The sequence below is a fragment of the Athalia rosae genome, chromosome 4 (assembly GCF_917208135.1).
Source record: "Athalia rosae chromosome 4, iyAthRosa1.1, whole genome shotgun sequence".
In the NCBI taxonomy this organism is placed as follows: Eukaryota; Metazoa; Arthropoda; class Insecta; order Hymenoptera; family Athaliidae; genus Athalia; species Athalia rosae.
In genome coordinates this window covers 2,099,386-2,118,833 of record NC_064029.1, presented here as the reverse complement: position 1 = coordinate 2,118,833, position 19,448 = coordinate 2,099,386, and the positions used below count along the sequence as shown (strand labels likewise).

Here is a 19,448-nt window from a genome sequence, read left to right as displayed (position 1 = left end):
CACAGCATGGAATGCATACACAGGATGAGGCATGCATGCGTACGTTACTAAATTCTGAGACTCGTAAATGGGAATTTTAGAAGGATGTTCACAGCAATCATCAGACAATCGATATATTGATAGCAGCTAATATTTTTTATTCAAGTGACCGTCAAAAATACATATTAGGACATCATAATGCACATTATAGATTCATTCTTACATAGAATTTCATTTTCATGACTCATTTATATGATTGTGACTAATAACATTGATTAATTATTCATTCATTTGATTGGCTTCAAAAATGCAATACGTGTTTCGTATAATCATATGTATATAACTTATTTTAACGTTATTATCCACTCGGAGCATACGATGATTCGCTTGGTGGATGCATCGATGATAGTCTTCTCTTTCGGATGTGGAGACCAGTTTGCTTTCCAGACTGCCAGTTCGTCTGTAGAAGAACAAAAATAAGATAGAGGTGAGTAAACAGGAATATAATAAATTGTAGCTGCGGGAAGTCAGGATATTCCTAGAATTTCTTTTCTAGACTGATTTTGTCGACGAATTTCTGTTCATCATTTGCGGGCTAATCGGATGTTTCTGGAAGATCGCTATTTCCAAGTCCTCGGATGTCATAGCTACTCCAAGGGAGCTTGGCAGTGTATGTTAAAAATTACATCGTTGAAATCCTGGTAAATATCTGCGGAAGCCCAGATTCGCCGCTTCTCCATATGGTTTCTACTGATACAATACAATTGATGAGGTGGTTCACGCGAAACTACACTTAAAAAGAGATTATCACATCAAGATTTTCTAGAATGTATTACATCGCATTTATTCTATATTTACATGGATGTCAAAAATTTACTAATAAAGTGACAAGTGTAACTACAACTACTAATCTTTCGCAACGTTCAAATCATTTTCGTCTTCGAAATAACTAATCTCCTCATCAGAGTCGACCAACATATTGCTCATTAATGCGATTAGATTTCTTTTGAAGATCTCAATTTCTCTTGTATGTGCATGATTTTCAGCCAAGCCTTGATTTTCAATGTAGTAGCGAATAACATTCTGCAATACTTTTTTGAGCTGCAGCAAGACCTGGGCAGTTCTGTAAATTAAAAGGAAAATCAATAAAAGATCAATAGGTATGGAGCAGCTAGCTTACAATAGTTATAACGACAAAATAGTGAGAAAACAGATTCTTACTCCGAATCAAGAATCAGCTTGACATTCTTTTTCTTCTGGAATGTCAGAACAACATTGTTTGTTTCAATTCCGTTTTTCTGTTGCTGAAATGTTCGATTGGATTAATTTTCAGTGAGAACAAACTTAGAAGCACAACGACCATAGCACTCAACTACAAAGCTGTTGTTTTTTTAACACCCGGTCGCAAATAAACGAAAATAACTCACGTTATATTGTGTAATATCTCCCTCACAAAATAACAGTACCGTCAGAGGGCTGACAAGACTGCTTTCTCGGATCAGGGTGGTTCGTCTTTCTGAACTGTGGACGTGACGCTGGTAGGTGAGATACCGACTTGGCCACTTTCGTCTGTTATAATTTACACTATCGGGTGTCAGGGTAGCTCTGCGGCCATCTCTGTAAGCAGAATATCATCGCATTGAATTTTTTATCGAAACGTTGTTATAAGGTAATAAAATAAAGAACAAAGAGAACAAAATTTAAAGAACAGGTCTCTTTCATGGAAAAGTAAAAAGGTATAATTTTCACCATATGATATTACTCACTGCATCTGCATAACATTTTGAACAGTCTTAAGTCTTCCGTTTTTAAGCTCAGCATTTTTCTTGTGCAGTACTCTATCTAGTCCAGCTAGGAGAACGCCTTGTACAAACTCGTCGTGGCGAGCGTAATTATTTATCGACGAATTGAGATCATCCCAAGGATCATGGGGTCTCAGCATACGACACTGAGATAAATGTTCACCGTATAAGCTCCTCAGTTCTAGAATGATAATGTACAGAAACAATTCAGAATTACACAATTTCACCATACTAATTCATCAGATTCAATACATATACCATTAATAGTGAAACTATAAAAATTAGATCGATAAATTTTCTGTACTCACTCTTTAGTAGCATCATTTTATTGGATTCAATCTGTGCATCGTTACAAAACTGGATACCTTTTCTCGGGTTCCGAGTAGCATATGAGTTCCACTGCTCATAGAGCCATGAAAGGGCCAGATGATCGCTCGCAGGTTGAAAATTTTGTTTTATTTTTCTTATTGGTCCTTTGTCGTACAGTCTGTCAGAAAATATCTCAAAATCTGAAGCCAGAAACGATGCGAGCGTGACGATCGGACTGACACATCTGGAATTAAAGTGTAAACCAGTCAAATTGAAAGCTCAAATGTATGTGTACAAACGTAGAAAGAAAGTTATAGATGAAACGGTAATATCACTATTACTTTCAGCAACCCAATGTATACTAAAATGATGTTACCAGATCAGGAGGTGGCCCACTTATTATGTCAGTAGGACACTTTCACTCTTCCTTTCAACCCTGAACCTGGTGCGACTCTCTCTCACTCACTCTCATAACGTTATAGATATTACCAAGATTTCACTTTCATTTTCATTTTAGACTAAGCCTAGAAACTATTTGTTGAATTCATAATTGTGTTCTCAAGCTGTAAATCGGCAGAATGAACAATACATACTGGAAGATTACTGAGTAAACCATTACTTTACTCAGTCTTGGATCTATGGAAAATAATGATATTCGTTTTCCTAGTGCTGTCAAATCCTCATTTTCGTCTAGGGCACCGAGATCTTTCAATTCATCAACAGCGAGCTGCACAGCTGACATTCTGGGTGGTTCAGGCATCTCTGAAAAAAATTCCGCCACTTTCTCAGATGTGTAAGTTTTGCAGTCTAGAACAGCTTTCTGAAGTTCAGCTCGCATAATTTCTGGAGTTGGAAACTCGTCAAGCGATTCATATTTGTCCTTGGTAATGAAATGGAAACTTTCACCGGGCTGTACTCGACCAGCTCTCCCTTTTCTAAAAAACAAAAATAATAAAGCCATTTAGGAGAAAAAAAAAAAAAAAAAAACTATTGGAAAAAATATATTGGGTATTCAACTGAAATTAAAGTTCAAAAGATAATTTACTTATGGAAAAACGTCAGTTGTTTAATTACCTTTGGTTTATATTACCCTGAGAAACCCATTGGTTGTCGATACTAGACATACCAGAATCTTCTTGCAGCCTGACTTCTTTGTGCGCGCAAGAGTCCACAACATATACGACATCGTCTATAGTTATACTAGTTTCAGCAATATTTGTCGCAAGTATTATCTTTCTGACTCCATCTGTTCTATTGAAAATCAAACTCTGTTGCGAGTAGGGCAATCGCGAGTGCACAGGTAAGATTATGTGAGATTTCTGGGGTAAGGTTTCTTCCAAAATTCGTTTCATTCTCAATATTTCAGACCACCCTGGCAAGAAACACAATATAGCCCCCGGTGGTTTATTGTACGAAATCCATTCGATTAAATGTGCCATTTCTTCAGAGTTCACAACAGGATTCGGTATGGACATAGATGAATTATTTATGCCGCTGATGCGAAGTCGTAAAATGTCCTCCAAAAAGTGCATTTTTACTGGATATGTGAAACCAGGTATGCTTATTGTGTTGCAGTTAAAATAACGTTCAAACAATTCTGCGTTTAGTGTGGCAGACATTATGATAAGTTTTAGGTCTGGATTTTTTTTAAGGGCTCTAGACAGTAGGACCAGCAGTACATCTGTATTCAAATCCCGTTCGTGAGCTTCATCCAGAACGACGTGTGAACAACCAAGCAAATTGGGATTATGTTGCATTTTTCGTAAAAGTATTCCCGAAGAGCAGAACAGTATTCCACCACTGGGACCATCTGGTAAAACATTCTGCAATCTAACTTGGTAACCAATCGATTTTCCTAGCTCTTCATCTCTCTCTTGAGCCACCCGTTTGGCTAAGGAGATTGCAGAGATTCTACGTGGTTGGGTGATAATTATGTTGCAGCCTGTTCCATTTCCTTTTTTAATAAAATCGTCCAGTATAAATTGTGGAACCTGCGTACTTTTTCCACATCCTGGTTCACCTTTGATCAACAAGACACGTTCATCATCTAATTGGCTTAGGATATCCTCCCTAAGTAATGGACAGATATTTGTCGATTACACAACTTGTGTCAAATATCGACTCCGGTATTACATAATTCAATCAGAACTAAAAACAATTCCTAAATAAAGGTAAATGAATGTTAAATATTTTCCAAGTCAGAGTAACACTAATATTCATCAAACGCTCATGTGTCATCTCATGCTTGTATTAAGTAAAAACTCTACAATGGCAATGGTTTAAAAATACGTATTCGAATAATCGAGGCGTCATTGTAGGCATACGTCATACGGAATCGTCAGCTCCTACATTTCCGTCAAATTACGTCACATCTCCCGACTTTAATTATAACTGACAGAATTAGACGTCATACGAATAACCGATACGTAGCTACGAACGGTCGAAAATCAAAATTCGCTGAAGTAATACGTCATATATTAAACGCTTGATCAGAAAAATTTTTAGATTGGTTTTGCTTTAACTTAGATCAATGATACTACAATGTTACGATTAATGGATATTCCCAAAAAAAATTAATAAATTTAAAAAATGTATGAAGTAGCGGCTGAGGTTTAGAAAATCAGATGGCTTGGATTCGATCTTGATAAAATATAAGTTCGACTACAATGAATGCCAAGGACAATTGCCCGACTCCCTAATCGTAATCAGCGCAAATGTTTGAAAAATGAGGATTCGAGGCCGCGTATCGCAAAAATCACGGTCAGCTTGTAGCTTCGAGGTCGTTAGTCGTATTTTATCGTCGCTTGACGGCCGCCAGCGCTAACCAAGGCCAACGAGAAGGCTCAAGTGGCACATGCTTCCTAGTTCGCAGAGTATCAGACTAGTCAGGGTCACTAAAAGCTAAAAATGTGGGCATCCAACTAGATAATGCATGTTCAAGTGGCATTTTGTGGGTCAAGGTCTTTACGAAGATGCTTCAAATTCTACAAGTTACACATGTTCCTATCAGAAGTGAAGATGCGTGATATTATAAAATGGTGATAAGTCAATTTTCAAAGAGGTTGTAGACCCAGGCAAGGCCAGCCCGGTGCTAATGCTACATGCCTTCAATCGCGAGGCTAAGGCGAAGGCCGATTAAAAGCCACGTGGATGGGAGTCATGTGCGCGCGCAACTTTTGTTTGAGTGGTCATTAATCCACTGATGAGATAATCAAAAAATAGCGTAAATGCCATTACGGTCAAATTATCAAACATAAAAATAATATTAGAAGCGCCTCTTTCGTATCGATTTTCCCATTGAGTAATCAGTTTTTGTTCACCTGTAATCAATGATAGGCAGTTTAGTTTTCCTCTCGAATCGCTGGCTTTCGAGACTCTGAAACAGATCCACATTCCGCTGATTCAAAATATCTGGGCTATACTTCTTTAAAGGTGTTTCTCGGAGTGGATCATGTAAACGATGTGATGACAACGCCATTTCATTTATTGGTGGTAATAGATTTCCACCATGGATATCTTCAGGATTATCTTTTACTCCAATGATTCTTTCATCTATTTCATTTAGTCCAGTTATTGAATTAGTTGGAGCTAGTATTGGCGCTATATGCTAGAATAAAAGGATGTATGAGTCTCTAGAAATCATACAAATAGCCAAATACCAGAATCGATGGCACAACATGATATAAAGCGTATAAAATGGTAAGATGAGTTGTACATTACCTGATTATAATTCTGCAGAAGTGCATTTATACTAGCAACCACTTTGGGTTCAATTCGTATTATTTCTGATTTATTCAGGATTTCGCTAACTTGCTCTGGGTTGTAAAGTATTGGTATTCCATTTCGCAGTTTACCAATACTTTGTAGATAATGTAAACATTTGAGAGCAGCTACATTAGCAGCAGCAGATTTATTTTTCCCAGTAGCTGAGATATTCATTTCGTTTGGCCATAGCATATTGTAGGTGCATTGCCAATAGGAGTTTTTCTTATGATCAATCTTTTCGTAACTCGCGTTGATCATGTACTTCTCATTTTTTAATTCTGTGCTAACAATGGTACAAACTTTATTCAAGACTTGTCTAGCATCAGGATATTGTTTTTCCATTTCTGTAAGCAAAGAAAAGAGGTAAAAATCGAATACAAACTTTTAACCGAATTTAATTGTAATAAAAAAAAGCCAATTCTTCGAAAATAGTGACACTCACTTTCATGATTAAATGTAACACTGGTTGGAGTATTTGACATTTCTGCAGCACCCACATTTTGAGACTTTCTTTGTGAGTGCTTTCGTCCAATCTTCATTTCAGTCTTTGCAGATGAATGGTCCATTGTGTTAAGAAAATCATCAGCAGCAAATGGGTCATCATGGTCTTCAAATGTCCTAGTTTGACTTGAATCTAAACCACTTTTGGGTACTTGAATAGTATGGTTCAGTTCAGGTTCAAAAACTTCAAATTGACCATTAATGTCATCATATTCAGTTTGTGTCAATGACTTTTTGCCTTTTAATCTTCTGTACATTCTACTACTCAGAGATACCCTACTTGGTGTAGTTGTAAAAATTGATGATACAGCCGTGGTGTGTAATCCGCTAGAACGTGTTATCAGAGGACTGTTTTTAGTTTTAATCAATAATAGATCTGTGCCTTGAATGTCCTTTTGATGTAACCCACATTGTTTGTGTCGATCAAACTTTCTGATTGTGTTCACTATTGAATTCGAAAATACTACGCAATCCTTCAAACTGGGATGGATCCTATCCCGATGTATGGGTTTGAGATAGTGCATCATCTTGGGTAGCACAGTTTCATGCTCTGCAATTGGTATACATCTACAATCTAGGCTGCAAACAGAAAAATAAAAAGATGTATGAGTACTTACTAATCTTGGCTATTTGTATACTTTTCAAAAATGAACCTTTAGAAACATGTTCAAAGGTCAAACACATATTAAAACATTCTTGTTACTTATTGTTCTACTTTCTAAATTTGAAAAAAATGAATTACATTGAACAACGCATACCTTTGCAGACTGGGCAGATCAACAGAGGGATTTGAACTTAGATTTGAAGAATTTTGGTCACTGCATATCACTTGATGATGTGATGCCTCTGATGAGTTTTGTAATGGAAATTCTAGTTCTCTCACGTCAGCAGTTGTGGTGTGATCATTCAACTGATTGTTTTCTGTAGGGTAATTTAAAAGATAGAGTTGTCATAAAAAAACATCCTCATAGAATGTAAGAGACACTGAAAATTGCATGAAACTCATAAATTAATATAACCTCGTTTTATTATATACGAACCGCGTAACACAAGGGGTTCTTGATTTTCGGATTCATTGCTGGGTTTTTTGAATCTCGTACTAAGTGAAGGAGTATAACTGAACGATTTTGTGTACAAAGAAACATTCCTGGACTTTTTTAATGTATCTCTTGCAATTGACAACATTTTAGATTGTGGTAAAGAACGAATTGACGTGAAATGAAACAAGTCGACTCTTTATTCAATGCCACCACGCGCCGGCCATGCGCTAATAAAGTCTTTAGTTACGTACATTACACTAGATATTACACCGGTTGAGAGAATGTTGAGAATTCAATGGTTGAAAGAACATGACACTGCGGTCATCACATGTATTAAATTATTGGCTGCGCTTACGGTAGTTTTTCAGACAAGCTGAAGGAGCGCCAGCTACCCGGCGTCAACGCGTGGGCCACGTCTGTGCACGTCGACAGTTGTCGGCAACTGAAAGTTATTTTCGCATCAGGATTGATTTTCCAGCCAAAATATGGCTCAGGGTATAATTTGTGGCTTCATAATATTGCTGTCGGTAAGCTGTATAGTTTCTACAAACTTTGACAGTATAAATACAGATTTGACCATAAAAAATGCGGAGAGGAGTATCGACCTACAGTCGCAACTCACGAAAATTGTTAATAAAATCACTCTAGAAAACAACGGGAAAAGTGCTATTAAAAATTTCATATTCGCAATTGAACAAAAACACAAAGAGAATTTGAGCTACATTGCTGCTCAAACGCGAGATACCAGCCGAAATCAGCTTAAGATTTCAGAAACCAGTGTACCTGGCCATTCTGACAAATTTTTCTATAAAGTCGAGTTGAAGGATGTGCTTAGCCCTGGGCGTTCGTTGGTTGTCGAAATCGAAACAGTATCGAGCCACGAGCTGATTCCTCATCCGAAAGAAATCACGCAGAAAGAGAAGCAACTTGTCCGTTACTTCGGCAATGTTCATCTTTTCTCCCCTTATACAGTTACGAAGCAGACCACCATCATAACCTTGCCATCACGCAATGTGGAAAACTACACTAAATTCAAACCAGTGAGCCAAAACGATGCCACAATAACATATGGACCCTATGATAAAGTTGCTCCATTTACAATCGAAGATCTAGTGGTACATTTTGAAAACAACAACAAATTCCTGACAATTAAGAGATTAGAACGAGTCATCGAGATATCGCATTGGGGCAATATTGCCATTGAAGAAACTATAGACTTGTATCATACAGGGGCTCTACTCAAAGGCTCCTTTTCCAGATATGAATATGCAAGAGAATCTAAATCCGGGCAATCCAGCGTGCAGAATTTCAACACCATTCTCCCAGCTGCTGCTTCAGATGTGTATTACAGAGATGAGATTGGCAACATTTCTACGTCGCATATGAGAATAAGGAAAGATGCAGTTGAATTGAATCTCAGGCCACGATTCCCCCTGTTCGGTGGTTGGAAGACTCACTATGTCATTGGATACAATGTTCCAAGCTATGAGTATCTTTTCAACTCTGGAGATGAATATCTGCTCAGAATGAGGTTGTTGGATCATGTTTTTGACGACATGATAATAGAGGAATTAATCACAAAAATTATACTTCCGGAGGGAGCCCACAGTGTAAAATTGAACACTCCCTACAGTGTAACTCGCCTGCCAGATACTCTACATCACACATACTTAGATACTAAAGGTCGACCAGTTATAACACTCACAAAGAATAATTTGGTTGAAAACCATATTCAAGATTTTCAACTACGGTACACATTTCCAAGGCTTCTGATGCTGCAGGAACCGCTGCTAGTTGTTGTTGCCCTGTACCTCTTATTCCTTCTAGTCATCATTTACGTTCGTTTGGACTTTTCAATCAATAAGGACGAAGCATCTGAGAGCAAGTTGAGAATTGCTGGACAATGTGAGAAGATATTGGCTGCCCAAGATCGCAGAGTTAATTCTTACAACGATTTGGATGACCAATTAGCTGATCTGAAAGCAAACAAAAATACCAATACATTCCAAGCAGCTGTGAAGAGTATTAATCAGGAATACAAGACTGCAACAAATACCATTACTGAATTGAGCCAAAAGCTGAAAGGAGAACCTGGAGATGTATATGAGCGAATCCAAGATTTGCAGAAGTTGGACAAGTCCTTGAAAGATTTATATAATCTGCAACAGACGTTATATTTCGATAAACTGATTCCTGGGAAAATTGGCAGACAGGCATTTGTTGAAACAGAATCTGGAATCATCGAAAAGAAAGAAGAAACTGTGGAGAAAATAAATGCGATAGTGAAGTCATTGCAATAGATTTAGGAATAAGAACAACATTTATTCCATTAACAATTTCCAAAAGTTACCTACTTGGAAATTAGATTGGAAAGAATGATCTTTACTTTAACCATCTTTTTATAATTGTACCAGAAACATGATACTACTGAAAATAAAATGGGATGTTGTTACTTATGTATCACCAGCCTGATATTTATTGGTATTAATTATTTAAGCTCTGATGAATGCATACTGCAAACAAAGATCATAATTATCTGTTCAACCAGTTGTTGCCTAAGCATAGGAAGTGCTAACTTGTATGAATATTTCAAATCAACTTTCCTTATAACAAACACATGTTTTTTAGTGCTCCATATTTTTCATGATACAGTAAGTGTCACACAGAAATGATTCTGCATGTAAAACTTTAGAAATGGCCAATGGAGCTATCAAGTTCAATGCTATGTGTGATAACGTTCATTACCATGATTTGAATGAATTTGATATCACAAATACAACACAAAATTAATTGTAAGGAGCATAGTGAAGTGTTTTTTGTAGTCTAGTCGGTTCATTGCCTTTAACATTGACTTTACAAGATGACAACTAAAAAAAAATGAGAATGAGAATCCATGTCAAAAACACACCACTGTCAATCATTTTAAGTGATAATAAACCGATGATTTACACTTCTGTCTTATATTACTATATTTGGCAAAGTACTCCTCCCTCATTTTAGTACAACAAAAACCTTCATCCAGTGGCAAGGGAATCGAATTAGATACTTGAACGAACAATTCTTTTCGTACATTACTACTATCATTCATTCATTTCTATGCTGGCTCCATTCATGGTCTTGCAGCAAATAAATAGACCAGTGTGAATTCACATAATGTAGCGTGAAATAATACATCATTAATAGCAACGAAATGCTGCTTAAATACTGCAGGAGATATTAAGAAGCATGATGAAATTTTTTTTGAATACTCGGGATGAATTAAATATACTTTTAACAGTAATCGCCGGTAAGTACAGTTGAAACATTTTTTTATTAGATTTTGAAATGGTCACCAATGGGATTGCTGCGCGTGTCGCAGCGTTCATATTGAGTTTCGAAGTTGTCGGCAGAGCTGCATGTTAACGCGTATGCCTCGGCAAATGCCACCTGCGAAATCGAAGGTGGTCGCTAACCTCAAATAAAAGTTTTTTGTAAGATTTGCACAATATAATTTCATGCTCAGGGCGACTATGACGAATTTAAGGAAATTCATCGGTAAATATTATGATACTTCAATCAATTTGAATAACTATTTACAAGCATAACATTATTGTATTTCAATTCCGAAAAAGGTTATGACAGCTATCATAGCAGATGACAAAGTTCATATTTTACGATTCGTTTCAGTTATTTAAACATTGTAAATATTCTGAAACTATAGTTATTTACCTGGAGGAATTAAAATCCTCGAATTTTATTATACTTTGCATTATTATTTCTCATTACAGACAGAAATATGCGAATATACCGACCAATTCCCTCCCACTCAATTTGTCATTTTCTAGTAGACAAATTTGTTTATATTTCTGATCAAACACCAAACGGGATCAAAACTCACGATCGAACGATCAGATGATAATACGTATTTTTAGTTTCGATCAACTTCATTATTTATCTGTAAATGTATTAATAAAGTACCAGTCACGTTATTTTTAATGCGTTACAGACATTGGGGCCAATTTAACTGATCCTATGTATCAGGGTATATATAATGGGTCTCAGAAACATGAGCCTGATTTAGATAAAGTCTTAGAACGGAGTTGGTCCAATAATATTTCCAAAATCATAATCACTGCTGGAAATATTGAAGAGAGCAAAAAGGCACTAGAATTAGCAAGGACCGATGGTACGTATTAAGTTGTTGTTTGAATTATGATAAACACATTCAAGTGATACTCTTCTAAGCATCTTAGGTACTACATACCTGTGTTGTTACACATTTTTTTGATAAACTAAAAGGTATATTACTCATCATACAAATTACAGATAGATTGTTTTCCACTGTGGGTTGTCATCCAACACGATGCATTGAGTTTGAAGAATCTGGAGATCCCGAACTATACTTAAAATCGCTGACTGATCTAGCGGCAGAAAACAAGGATAAAATAGTGGCAATTGGAGAAATGGGATTAGATTATGATCGATTACATTATTGTCCCAAAGATACACAGAAGAAATACTTTGAAATGCAACTGAGTATGTGCTCGACACTCAAGCTTCCTATGTTCTTACATTGCCGAAATGCTTCTGAAGATTTTGTGCAAATTTTGAGGAAGCATAAAGATAAACTAACCAGTGGTGTTGTACATTCCTTTGATGGCAACCCAGAGGATGCAAATTCTATATTACAAATGGGGCTTTATATAGGAATTAACGGATGGTAGGTTATAACTCAAAATATTGTACTAAATACTTTCATATAGAAGTTATTGATTTTACTTATTTTTAAATAAGTTCGCGAATTCAGTCCGCTACAATGTTTCATGACGTTGCAGTTCCCTCAAAACCGAGGATAATCTTTTTGCTGTGACTACAATTCCTTCGGATAGACTGATGATAGAAACTGATTGCCCGTGGTGCGAAGTCAGACCAACGCATGCGGCAGCTAAACATATTATTACAACTTTTCCTTCACTAAAGAAAGAAAAGTGGCAACCAGACCAGATGGTGAAGGGGCGTAATGAACCCTGTAATATTGTGTAAGTAATTTCGTCATGAAACATTCCCATCCATGTGCAAACCAAATAAATATTTTCTTTTGTTGTGTGCAGACAAATTTTGGAGATATTGGCTCGTGTTCGGGACGAGGAAGAAGAATATTTGTGCAACCAAATATACAAAAATACAATGAAGCTATTCTTTCCCCACGAGTTGTAACTCTGTAATTTACGAATATTTATTGATAAGTGTGAATGTATCACACTCAATAATTTACTATTAGGAATATAAACTAAGTCTTTTTGCATTGAACATTTATCAGGCTTTTGGAATTTTCAATTCATAGCAACGTTATGAACATAATCTGCATGTGTAATCTGGAAAGTGGTTGAAGAAACTAGTATAACTTTGTTTGAAACTAAATATCAGAGTCGAATCTCCATGCCTTGCATAATTAATAATATTACTGCCATGCAATTTATAATTTGAAATTACAAATAAATAACTAGGTAACAATTGTCACATCGAAACTTATCTCTGCATGAAAATATTCGTATTATTTGTGTCTAATACAATAGAACGTTGCGCTCTTCATGAATATCATCTATCAAATTGATCTGCGAAAAGATTGATAAAACGCCTGCAAATATTCATTGCAAAATGAAATTAATAATTTATACTTACAGTTAAATCAACGTGAACGTTTGATGCGTTTACTATAATATCTTCGCAAGTGAATTGAAGCCAAATAAAAAATACCCACCGCTCAGCTTAATGCCATATTTATATTTCACGATTGCATTTTTGCTGTAGAACAGTGTCGTGATGATTACTAGATTATCAGAATTTACGCGAATGAGTACATGTATGTAATATTAAAAAGTGGCTTGAACCGATCCAGAGGATTGAAAGTAACGTGTCAGGACAGTAGTTATATAGATTAAGGCTACTTGTTTTTTCAAATAAGAAAAAAATTTAAAAGATCAATTTGTATGGTAATAAACGTAACTTATTTTATTTATTTACGTCTAAACTTAATACATCACTGCTCTCTAAGTCTGTTCTCTAAATTCAATATCGAAGGGAACCTCAACTTGAATCTTAAATGATGGATGATTCAACTCATGAAAAAATGCTCACAATATCCAAGGAATACATTCACCAAATGACAGATGAACAGAAGATTGTATCTGAATATGTGATGTATGAAGATCTATTTGTTTTTTTTTTTTTTTGTTATTTTTTACGAGGATTGAAACTTCTGAGATACCCTTACTAAATTATTATAATTTTTTTTTTTTGTACGCACCACTTCAGTACTACGCTGCTTATTCATTATTATACAATCTTTAACATCATTCTAGAATGATATTCAATTATAAACATCAATCAAATTCTAAAGATTTATTCATTAAAAAAAAAGGTCATAGGAAGAACCAAACGAATCATTATAAATGGAAATACATCATACACTAGAACAGCCCATAGCAGCTCTAGATAAAGGAATCAATGCTGTCGACAATATTCAATTCAATACTCTCTAAAGGTTGATTTTGTTCTGTGTTGTTTGTTTTGTTCTTTCAACTCATCAAACATTATTTACTTACTGAGTTAATTTGATAATCACCGCTGCAACATATTCATAGAAAAGTCAACAGTCCATCCCCCTGAACTTACTGGAATTCCAATGTGAAAATGAATCTACAGATTCGTCACTAACTTGCAAGTTACTTCGATTCGTTTTAAACACTCCACCTCTGGCTTTCACTCATCCGTATTCTTCGGTTTTTTAATCACAGCTTACAAATTTATAAGTTCTTGATCATCAACTATGAGAAATCCCTCAAAATACAAATCTCTAAGTCGACAGAGACCATGAATAAGGTGTGCCATAAATATCAATGACTCAAGATGTTGCAAATTTAGCATCCGATAAATAGCACAGAGTTTAATCTATTCAATACTTATTTAAAATTAAAGATTAATTCGGCACACCTTACACCAGTGAAATTTTAACAAAAAAAAAATGAAGCAAATCTTTTTATAAGAGACCTTATATTAAAATTGCTTATATCGTCAGCTTTTCAAATCATATATATTTTCTCGCACTTTCCATCCGAACATAAATGCTGATCCCTACTGCATTTGGATGACCAAAACAGTATTTTAAATGGGAATGGAATTTTTTTTATTTATTGACAATGCACTCTTTACCTTCGGAATTCAGTGAACTTTGGACAACGTTTGAACCTTTTCATACACCCAGTTGTAAGTTTGACTTGCAAAAGTCTGCGTCGTATTGATGGCTTGTGATGTATATTTTCGTAAGTTTTCGGAGTTCAAATGTCCACTGTAATTTCAAACAATATATCAGTTACAATGTAGACCAGGCGTTCATCACTGTAAAGTTTCCTAATACCCTTTCAAAGCAATCAATTCTATTGATTTTATACACAATGGCAAGAGTCAGGGTCACCAAAACACTACATCCTAGTATTTAGAATCTACCAATGCCATGAATACCAAATTTATATTATGATGTTGAATACTTACACAAGAATGTTGGCTTGATCACTGGCTAGTGCAGAATATGATTTTATGGCTTCTACCGCTATAACGCTCTGTTTTTGTATGTTATCCAAGAGACCTGGTGCATAATGATTGATCTGTCAAAGAAAAAGTTAGCTAAAGTAACCAGTTTCTCAAATGTTGTTCCTCAAATAATTCCATACAGGAAATTTAAACGCAGGCAAATATGAGTAATACTTACTGTTGCCACAACAACGGGCCCTTTTTGATGTGCATACGCTATAAAATTATAGTAAAATTTGAGAGACGCATTCTTTCCTATAAGGCACAAATCTCCTGCCAATTTAATGTAGGGTGTTGAAAAGTCGACGACTGCTTTATAATATTCTGGAGCACTAGCTTCGAGGAATTCCAAACTCTTGGAAGAATATAACTTAACTCTACTCCAAGCATGCTCTCCATAAGCTGAGATACCGCTCTCTGTTAGGAAGCTGTTAGTACTGGAAGCTGAAAAAATTTGGTAATACAGATCTGCAAACTCCTTTACAATAAATAGTTGAGTTGCTAAAAGTAATGGATATGTAGATTCCTTTAATAAGGATGTAGTTTTGAATAATGCAATATAAAATACCTTGGAATGAGCCATGTTTCTGTGTATCGAGTGCCAAAATTGAACCAATCAAAAGCAAAAGCAGTACACTTCCTTTTTTCCAAGGGAACCAACTCTTTGATGCCGTCATCTTCTCAAGCAAAGTCTGTCAACAAATATTTTACTACATAGTGATTGCAAAAAGACCCAAACATCTGTGAGTAAAGTGTAATATCACATGACTCAGGTATTTAGCCTTACTTATTGGCAAATATTTCACAACTCATTAAATTATGACACAAAACCACTGTATGATGTACATTTTTATGCAACGAATCTAATAAATAGGTTGTTGCAACAGATGCCGAGTCCACATAAAAATAACTGTGGTATACATGCATAATTTTAGATTCATATTTTTTTGCCGGAATTGGATAGAATTAAGTCTGAGATGATCAAAATTTTTATGGAATAGTTTTATTACTACTGAATGTTAATTAGGTATGCATGATAACGGGACTTTTGAGACGAGCTGGTAGTGATCTGACTATCAGTTCTAAACTTTGAGATAATTAATTAAATGATGTCATTGCCAAAAAAAAAAGACACAAATGACTAAAGGTGTCTGGTGTTATATTAGAAAGATTTCGTGTTTTGTCCAAGCACTGTATTTCAAAACACCGTTGCTTGAATCAGAAAGTTACTTTAAATTGACAAATTATTTGTAATGTCATGACGTCAATGCCATGGTAAATTGTTATTAAGAGTCACAAGGTGAATTTTTGTCAACAAAAATCTTATGTGTATTTTCTTAACAGTTCATAATATATGGCAGGCAAAACCATAACTTTTCCGGCGCAATATGAGCGATGCAATTTATACCGGAAAATAACAAGATATAATCAAGAAATTTAATTGATTTTGGTTCGTTTAGTACAGGTAGGTAGAGATATTTGAAAGTTGGCCGACCAGTAGCCCAGGGTCGAAATATACAGAAAGTGAGTCATTAACTCACCTAGACCGAATTATTCGATAAAAAATTGTTTACTCTCAAACAATTTCAAATACGTAGCGTAGCTTTGCTCAAGACTGTCGTCAAATTTCGACGAAAGAATTTTGAAGAGATCGAATGAAAGTATCGAAGAAATAACACGGTAGTCAGTTAGCTATGCGCGTGATGATGCTGCGTAACTGTCAAAGCTCCGCCTGGTTTTTAAATACGTTTTATTATGATATATGAATTGTCAAAATGTAAATCACCTTCTACAAGATAACGGTAGAACCGATCGATCGATTGCACTTTTAGTACTTGAATAAACAGCCGTGGCTAGGGTTTCGTCGCGCAGGTTCTAACGACAAAATATATGGTAGGGAAAGTCGCGTTGTCAGGCAGAAAATGAACTAAACGAATACTGCGCATCTGTTTGGCGCATGAATCAATACCCTGACGCCGCGTTGTTGGAAACTTGAATGAAATTCGACTGTCAATAGCGCCATGGATTCGGATAAGGATGTTTTGAAAGCTCTATGGAATGATTACAGTCGGTACAATTTTAGCAGTAGAACACATGGTACAACATGAATTTTGACACTTCAAAGTTTCAATCAGAGCGACTAACCTTGCATTCCTTCACACATGAATTGAGATGTTCCTCTTTTCTTTTGGCCTTTCCTAATTCCTCGTTTGTCACATAAAAAGTCAGAACTGTATCCCGGAGAAGTTTTACTTTTATAGCTGAAGAAATTTGTGCCCAGTTTGTATCTACGATAAAAATAAACAATAGTATGCAGAGCCTACATTGCGAAATGAATCAAGAGCAAAGTAGGATATTTACTGAGATGTTTCAGCAGGAGACTCGATTGGTACAAATATTTTGTGTAGTTTGATCGCCAGGTACTGTAACACTGTACATCAGCACTTAGACAAGACACAAGTGCTGTCAAAATTTCTGCTTTGTAATTTGCAGGTGTAGCAAACGTCAGCTTTTTCATTAAAGTTTGAAACAGCACTTGATACCTAGTATCTTTATTTCTGAAAGTTATAATCTGAAAAGGATCATAAATCATATTTATAGATACTGATGCGATGTTGTGATGAAACAGATGCAATGCGTCAATGAGATAGAAATCAGTCATTTAGAGAAGTATTTTTCTATGGAAATTTAGGTGAAAAACAAGACTCAAAATTTTGAATAAAAAGCAAACCTACCCTTAGCTTGTTGAGAGGACCACTGAGATCCTTTTCTATGCTAGTTGGTATGTTGTATTTACCACTATACACATCATCGATAATACTTAGGTATAATTCAGAGTTCAAGCTAGACGACGAGTTGTGTAAAAATACGAATCGTTCTAAAATCTGTATTACGTAGCTAGCATAATTCTTCATTTCCAACATAGGCGCCATTACTTCATGCCATATCTTCAAACCAATATTTAAATTTTTTTGACCTCCTTGCGCCATGGCCCACAGTAAAGACAAACCAATCGGTTTTCTATTCTGGTAAGAGTTTCTCAGGGTGATTAACTTGACAATATTTGAAACCACAGTTTCAGGATTTTGGAATGCCAGAAATTGGGAGAATATTTTGTGTCCGACCACTGGTGTTCCTTTAACCATATCATTGGCCATTGCAGTTAATATATTCTCATAGAAGATTTGAACAGTTTTGCTTCCGGCTTGATTAATAGCACTTTCCAATACGGAACGAATTGTGTTGGGAACAGCACATAAAGGATAATCAACAGACTTGCTCCCAAATGTTGGATCATTTGATTCAATTGGAATTTTCACGCATAAATATGCCAAAATATCTTTGAGCCATACAAGAGGTGCATCTGGAAATCTAGCTTGGTTTGCAGCTAGAATATTTTTCAGCTCTTCAATGGAAATCTGGGTATGAAGAAAATGCAACATCATTTAATCAAATGAGACTGGACATTGGATGCAAATGAAATTGAACTTGGGACAATATTTCTCTGATTGTAGTTAGAAGAAAGCACCATACCGCATTCAATGCACCTTCAATAGACTTTGGAGGTTTCTCTTTAGGCTCTGATTTTTTTTTATCTATTTGCTGTTGTTGCTGCTTTTGTTTTTGTTGCTTTTTTTTCTCTTCATTTTCCTTAGTCTTTTTCTCTTTCTCCTTAACTGGTTTTTTATTTTCCTTGTTACTGTCCAAGGAATTAAAAAGTGTCTTGACCTGGTCTAGTGGAACTGAAAAATCATCAAATTTGCAAGCTGGAGTTTTGAAACAAGGCGGTCAAACAACAGTTGGAAAAATATCGCTATATCAATAAGTAATTGCGCAAAATATTTAACTATCAAAAATATCAAGATGATTAATTTTTTCTTCAACGAAACACAGTTTGGGGAGGTCATAGATATCAGACGTGTGAAATTTTGTGTAAAATTTAAGTTAGCAAATGTCTGTGAGAATGAAAATAAATGAAACTGGTATGAACTATTTATGAAGAATCCTCATCGGAGGTCTGTTTGTGTGAATGAATGGTAGATTTCTGATGATATTTCAGTGAAAGTAAAACATCTGTTTACAAAAGTAGGTTAGGTACCATCTAACACCAACTTACGGAAATCTTCAAGTTTCGGCGCGGTTTCCATAAACTTTTTCTTCTCAGCTTTAGACAACTTCGCTGGTTTTCCGATAGACTTTTCTTTCTTGTTCTTACCGACAACTTCCCAAGCACCGTACGACATTTTAGGTTAAAGATAATCAAGAAATAAAATGTAACAAACCGAAGACGAAGGCACTTATGTCAAACGACAGTCAAACACATCAAATGACAATTGACTAGGCTTAAACTTGACAAATAGCATCGGTGGTGGCGGTAGCGGGCGGTACGTGGACGTGGACGCCGAAGCAGAAAATATCTCGCTGCGTTTGCGCACATCTTGCTCTGCCACGCAACCACCGAAAACCGCCAACACATCAACTT

At 35.8% G+C, this 19,448-nt stretch overlaps 4 protein-coding genes across 5 annotated transcripts; 2 read left to right on the top strand and 2 right to left on the bottom strand.

The window, feature by feature from the left end:
* Nucleotides 1–801: 801 nt before the first annotated feature.
* Nucleotides 802–7,692, bottom strand: LOC105684262 (ATP-dependent RNA helicase DHX30-like). 2 transcript variants are annotated; one of them, XM_012397489.3, is made up of 12 exons: nt 7,397–7,692; nt 7,115–7,277; nt 6,298–6,935; nt 5,811–6,199; nt 5,411–5,697; nt 3,165–4,160; nt 2,684–3,025; nt 2,090–2,334; nt 1,746–1,962; nt 1,407–1,596; nt 1,201–1,283; nt 802–1,102 (listed from the first exon to the last, which is right to left on the bottom strand). In XM_012397489.3, the coding sequence occupies exons 1-12, from the start codon at nt 7,539–7,541 to the stop codon at nt 886–888; spliced, it is 3,912 nt and encodes a 1,303-aa protein (XP_012252912.2). In that variant the 5' UTR covers nt 7,542–7,692; the 3' UTR covers nt 802–885. The 2 variants fall into 2 exon arrangements, with proteins under 2 accessions (XP_012252912.2, XP_048510350.1); XM_048654393.1 differs by lacking the exons at nt 7,115–7,277; nt 7,397–7,692 and having other exon boundaries at nt 6,298–6,683; nt 6,766–6,907.
* Nucleotides 7,693–7,771: 79 nt separating this feature from the next.
* Nucleotides 7,772–10,346, top strand: LOC105684248 (dolichyl-diphosphooligosaccharide--protein glycosyltransferase subunit 1). Its single transcript, XM_012397458.4, has one exon. The coding sequence runs from the start codon at nt 7,882–7,884 to the stop codon at nt 9,694–9,696; it is 1,815 nt and encodes a 604-aa protein (XP_012252881.2). The 5' UTR covers nt 7,772–7,881; the 3' UTR covers nt 9,697–10,346.
* A 436-nt stretch (nt 10,347–10,782) lies between these two features.
* On the top strand, nt 10,783–13,394 carry LOC105684249 (deoxyribonuclease TATDN1). The gene is made up of 5 exons (XM_012397459.3): nt 10,783–10,930; nt 11,382–11,561; nt 11,702–12,095; nt 12,211–12,414; nt 12,487–13,394. Exons 1-5 carry the CDS (start codon nt 10,891–10,893, stop codon nt 12,590–12,592), a joined length of 924 nt encoding a protein of 307 aa, XP_012252882.1. The 5' UTR covers nt 10,783–10,890; the 3' UTR covers nt 12,593–13,394.
* LOC105684247 (transmembrane protein 214-A) lies at nt 13,365–19,350 on the bottom strand. The gene is made up of 9 exons (XM_012397457.4): nt 19,083–19,350; nt 18,500–18,708; nt 17,701–18,384; nt 17,327–17,537; nt 17,111–17,253; nt 15,534–15,657; nt 15,144–15,409; nt 14,927–15,039; nt 13,365–14,723 (listed from the first exon to the last, which is right to left on the bottom strand). The coding sequence occupies exons 1-9, from the start codon at nt 19,207–19,209 to the stop codon at nt 14,597–14,599; spliced, it is 2,004 nt and encodes a 667-aa protein (XP_012252880.2). The 5' UTR covers nt 19,210–19,350; the 3' UTR covers nt 13,365–14,596.
* Nucleotides 19,351–19,448: the final 98 nt, after the last annotated feature.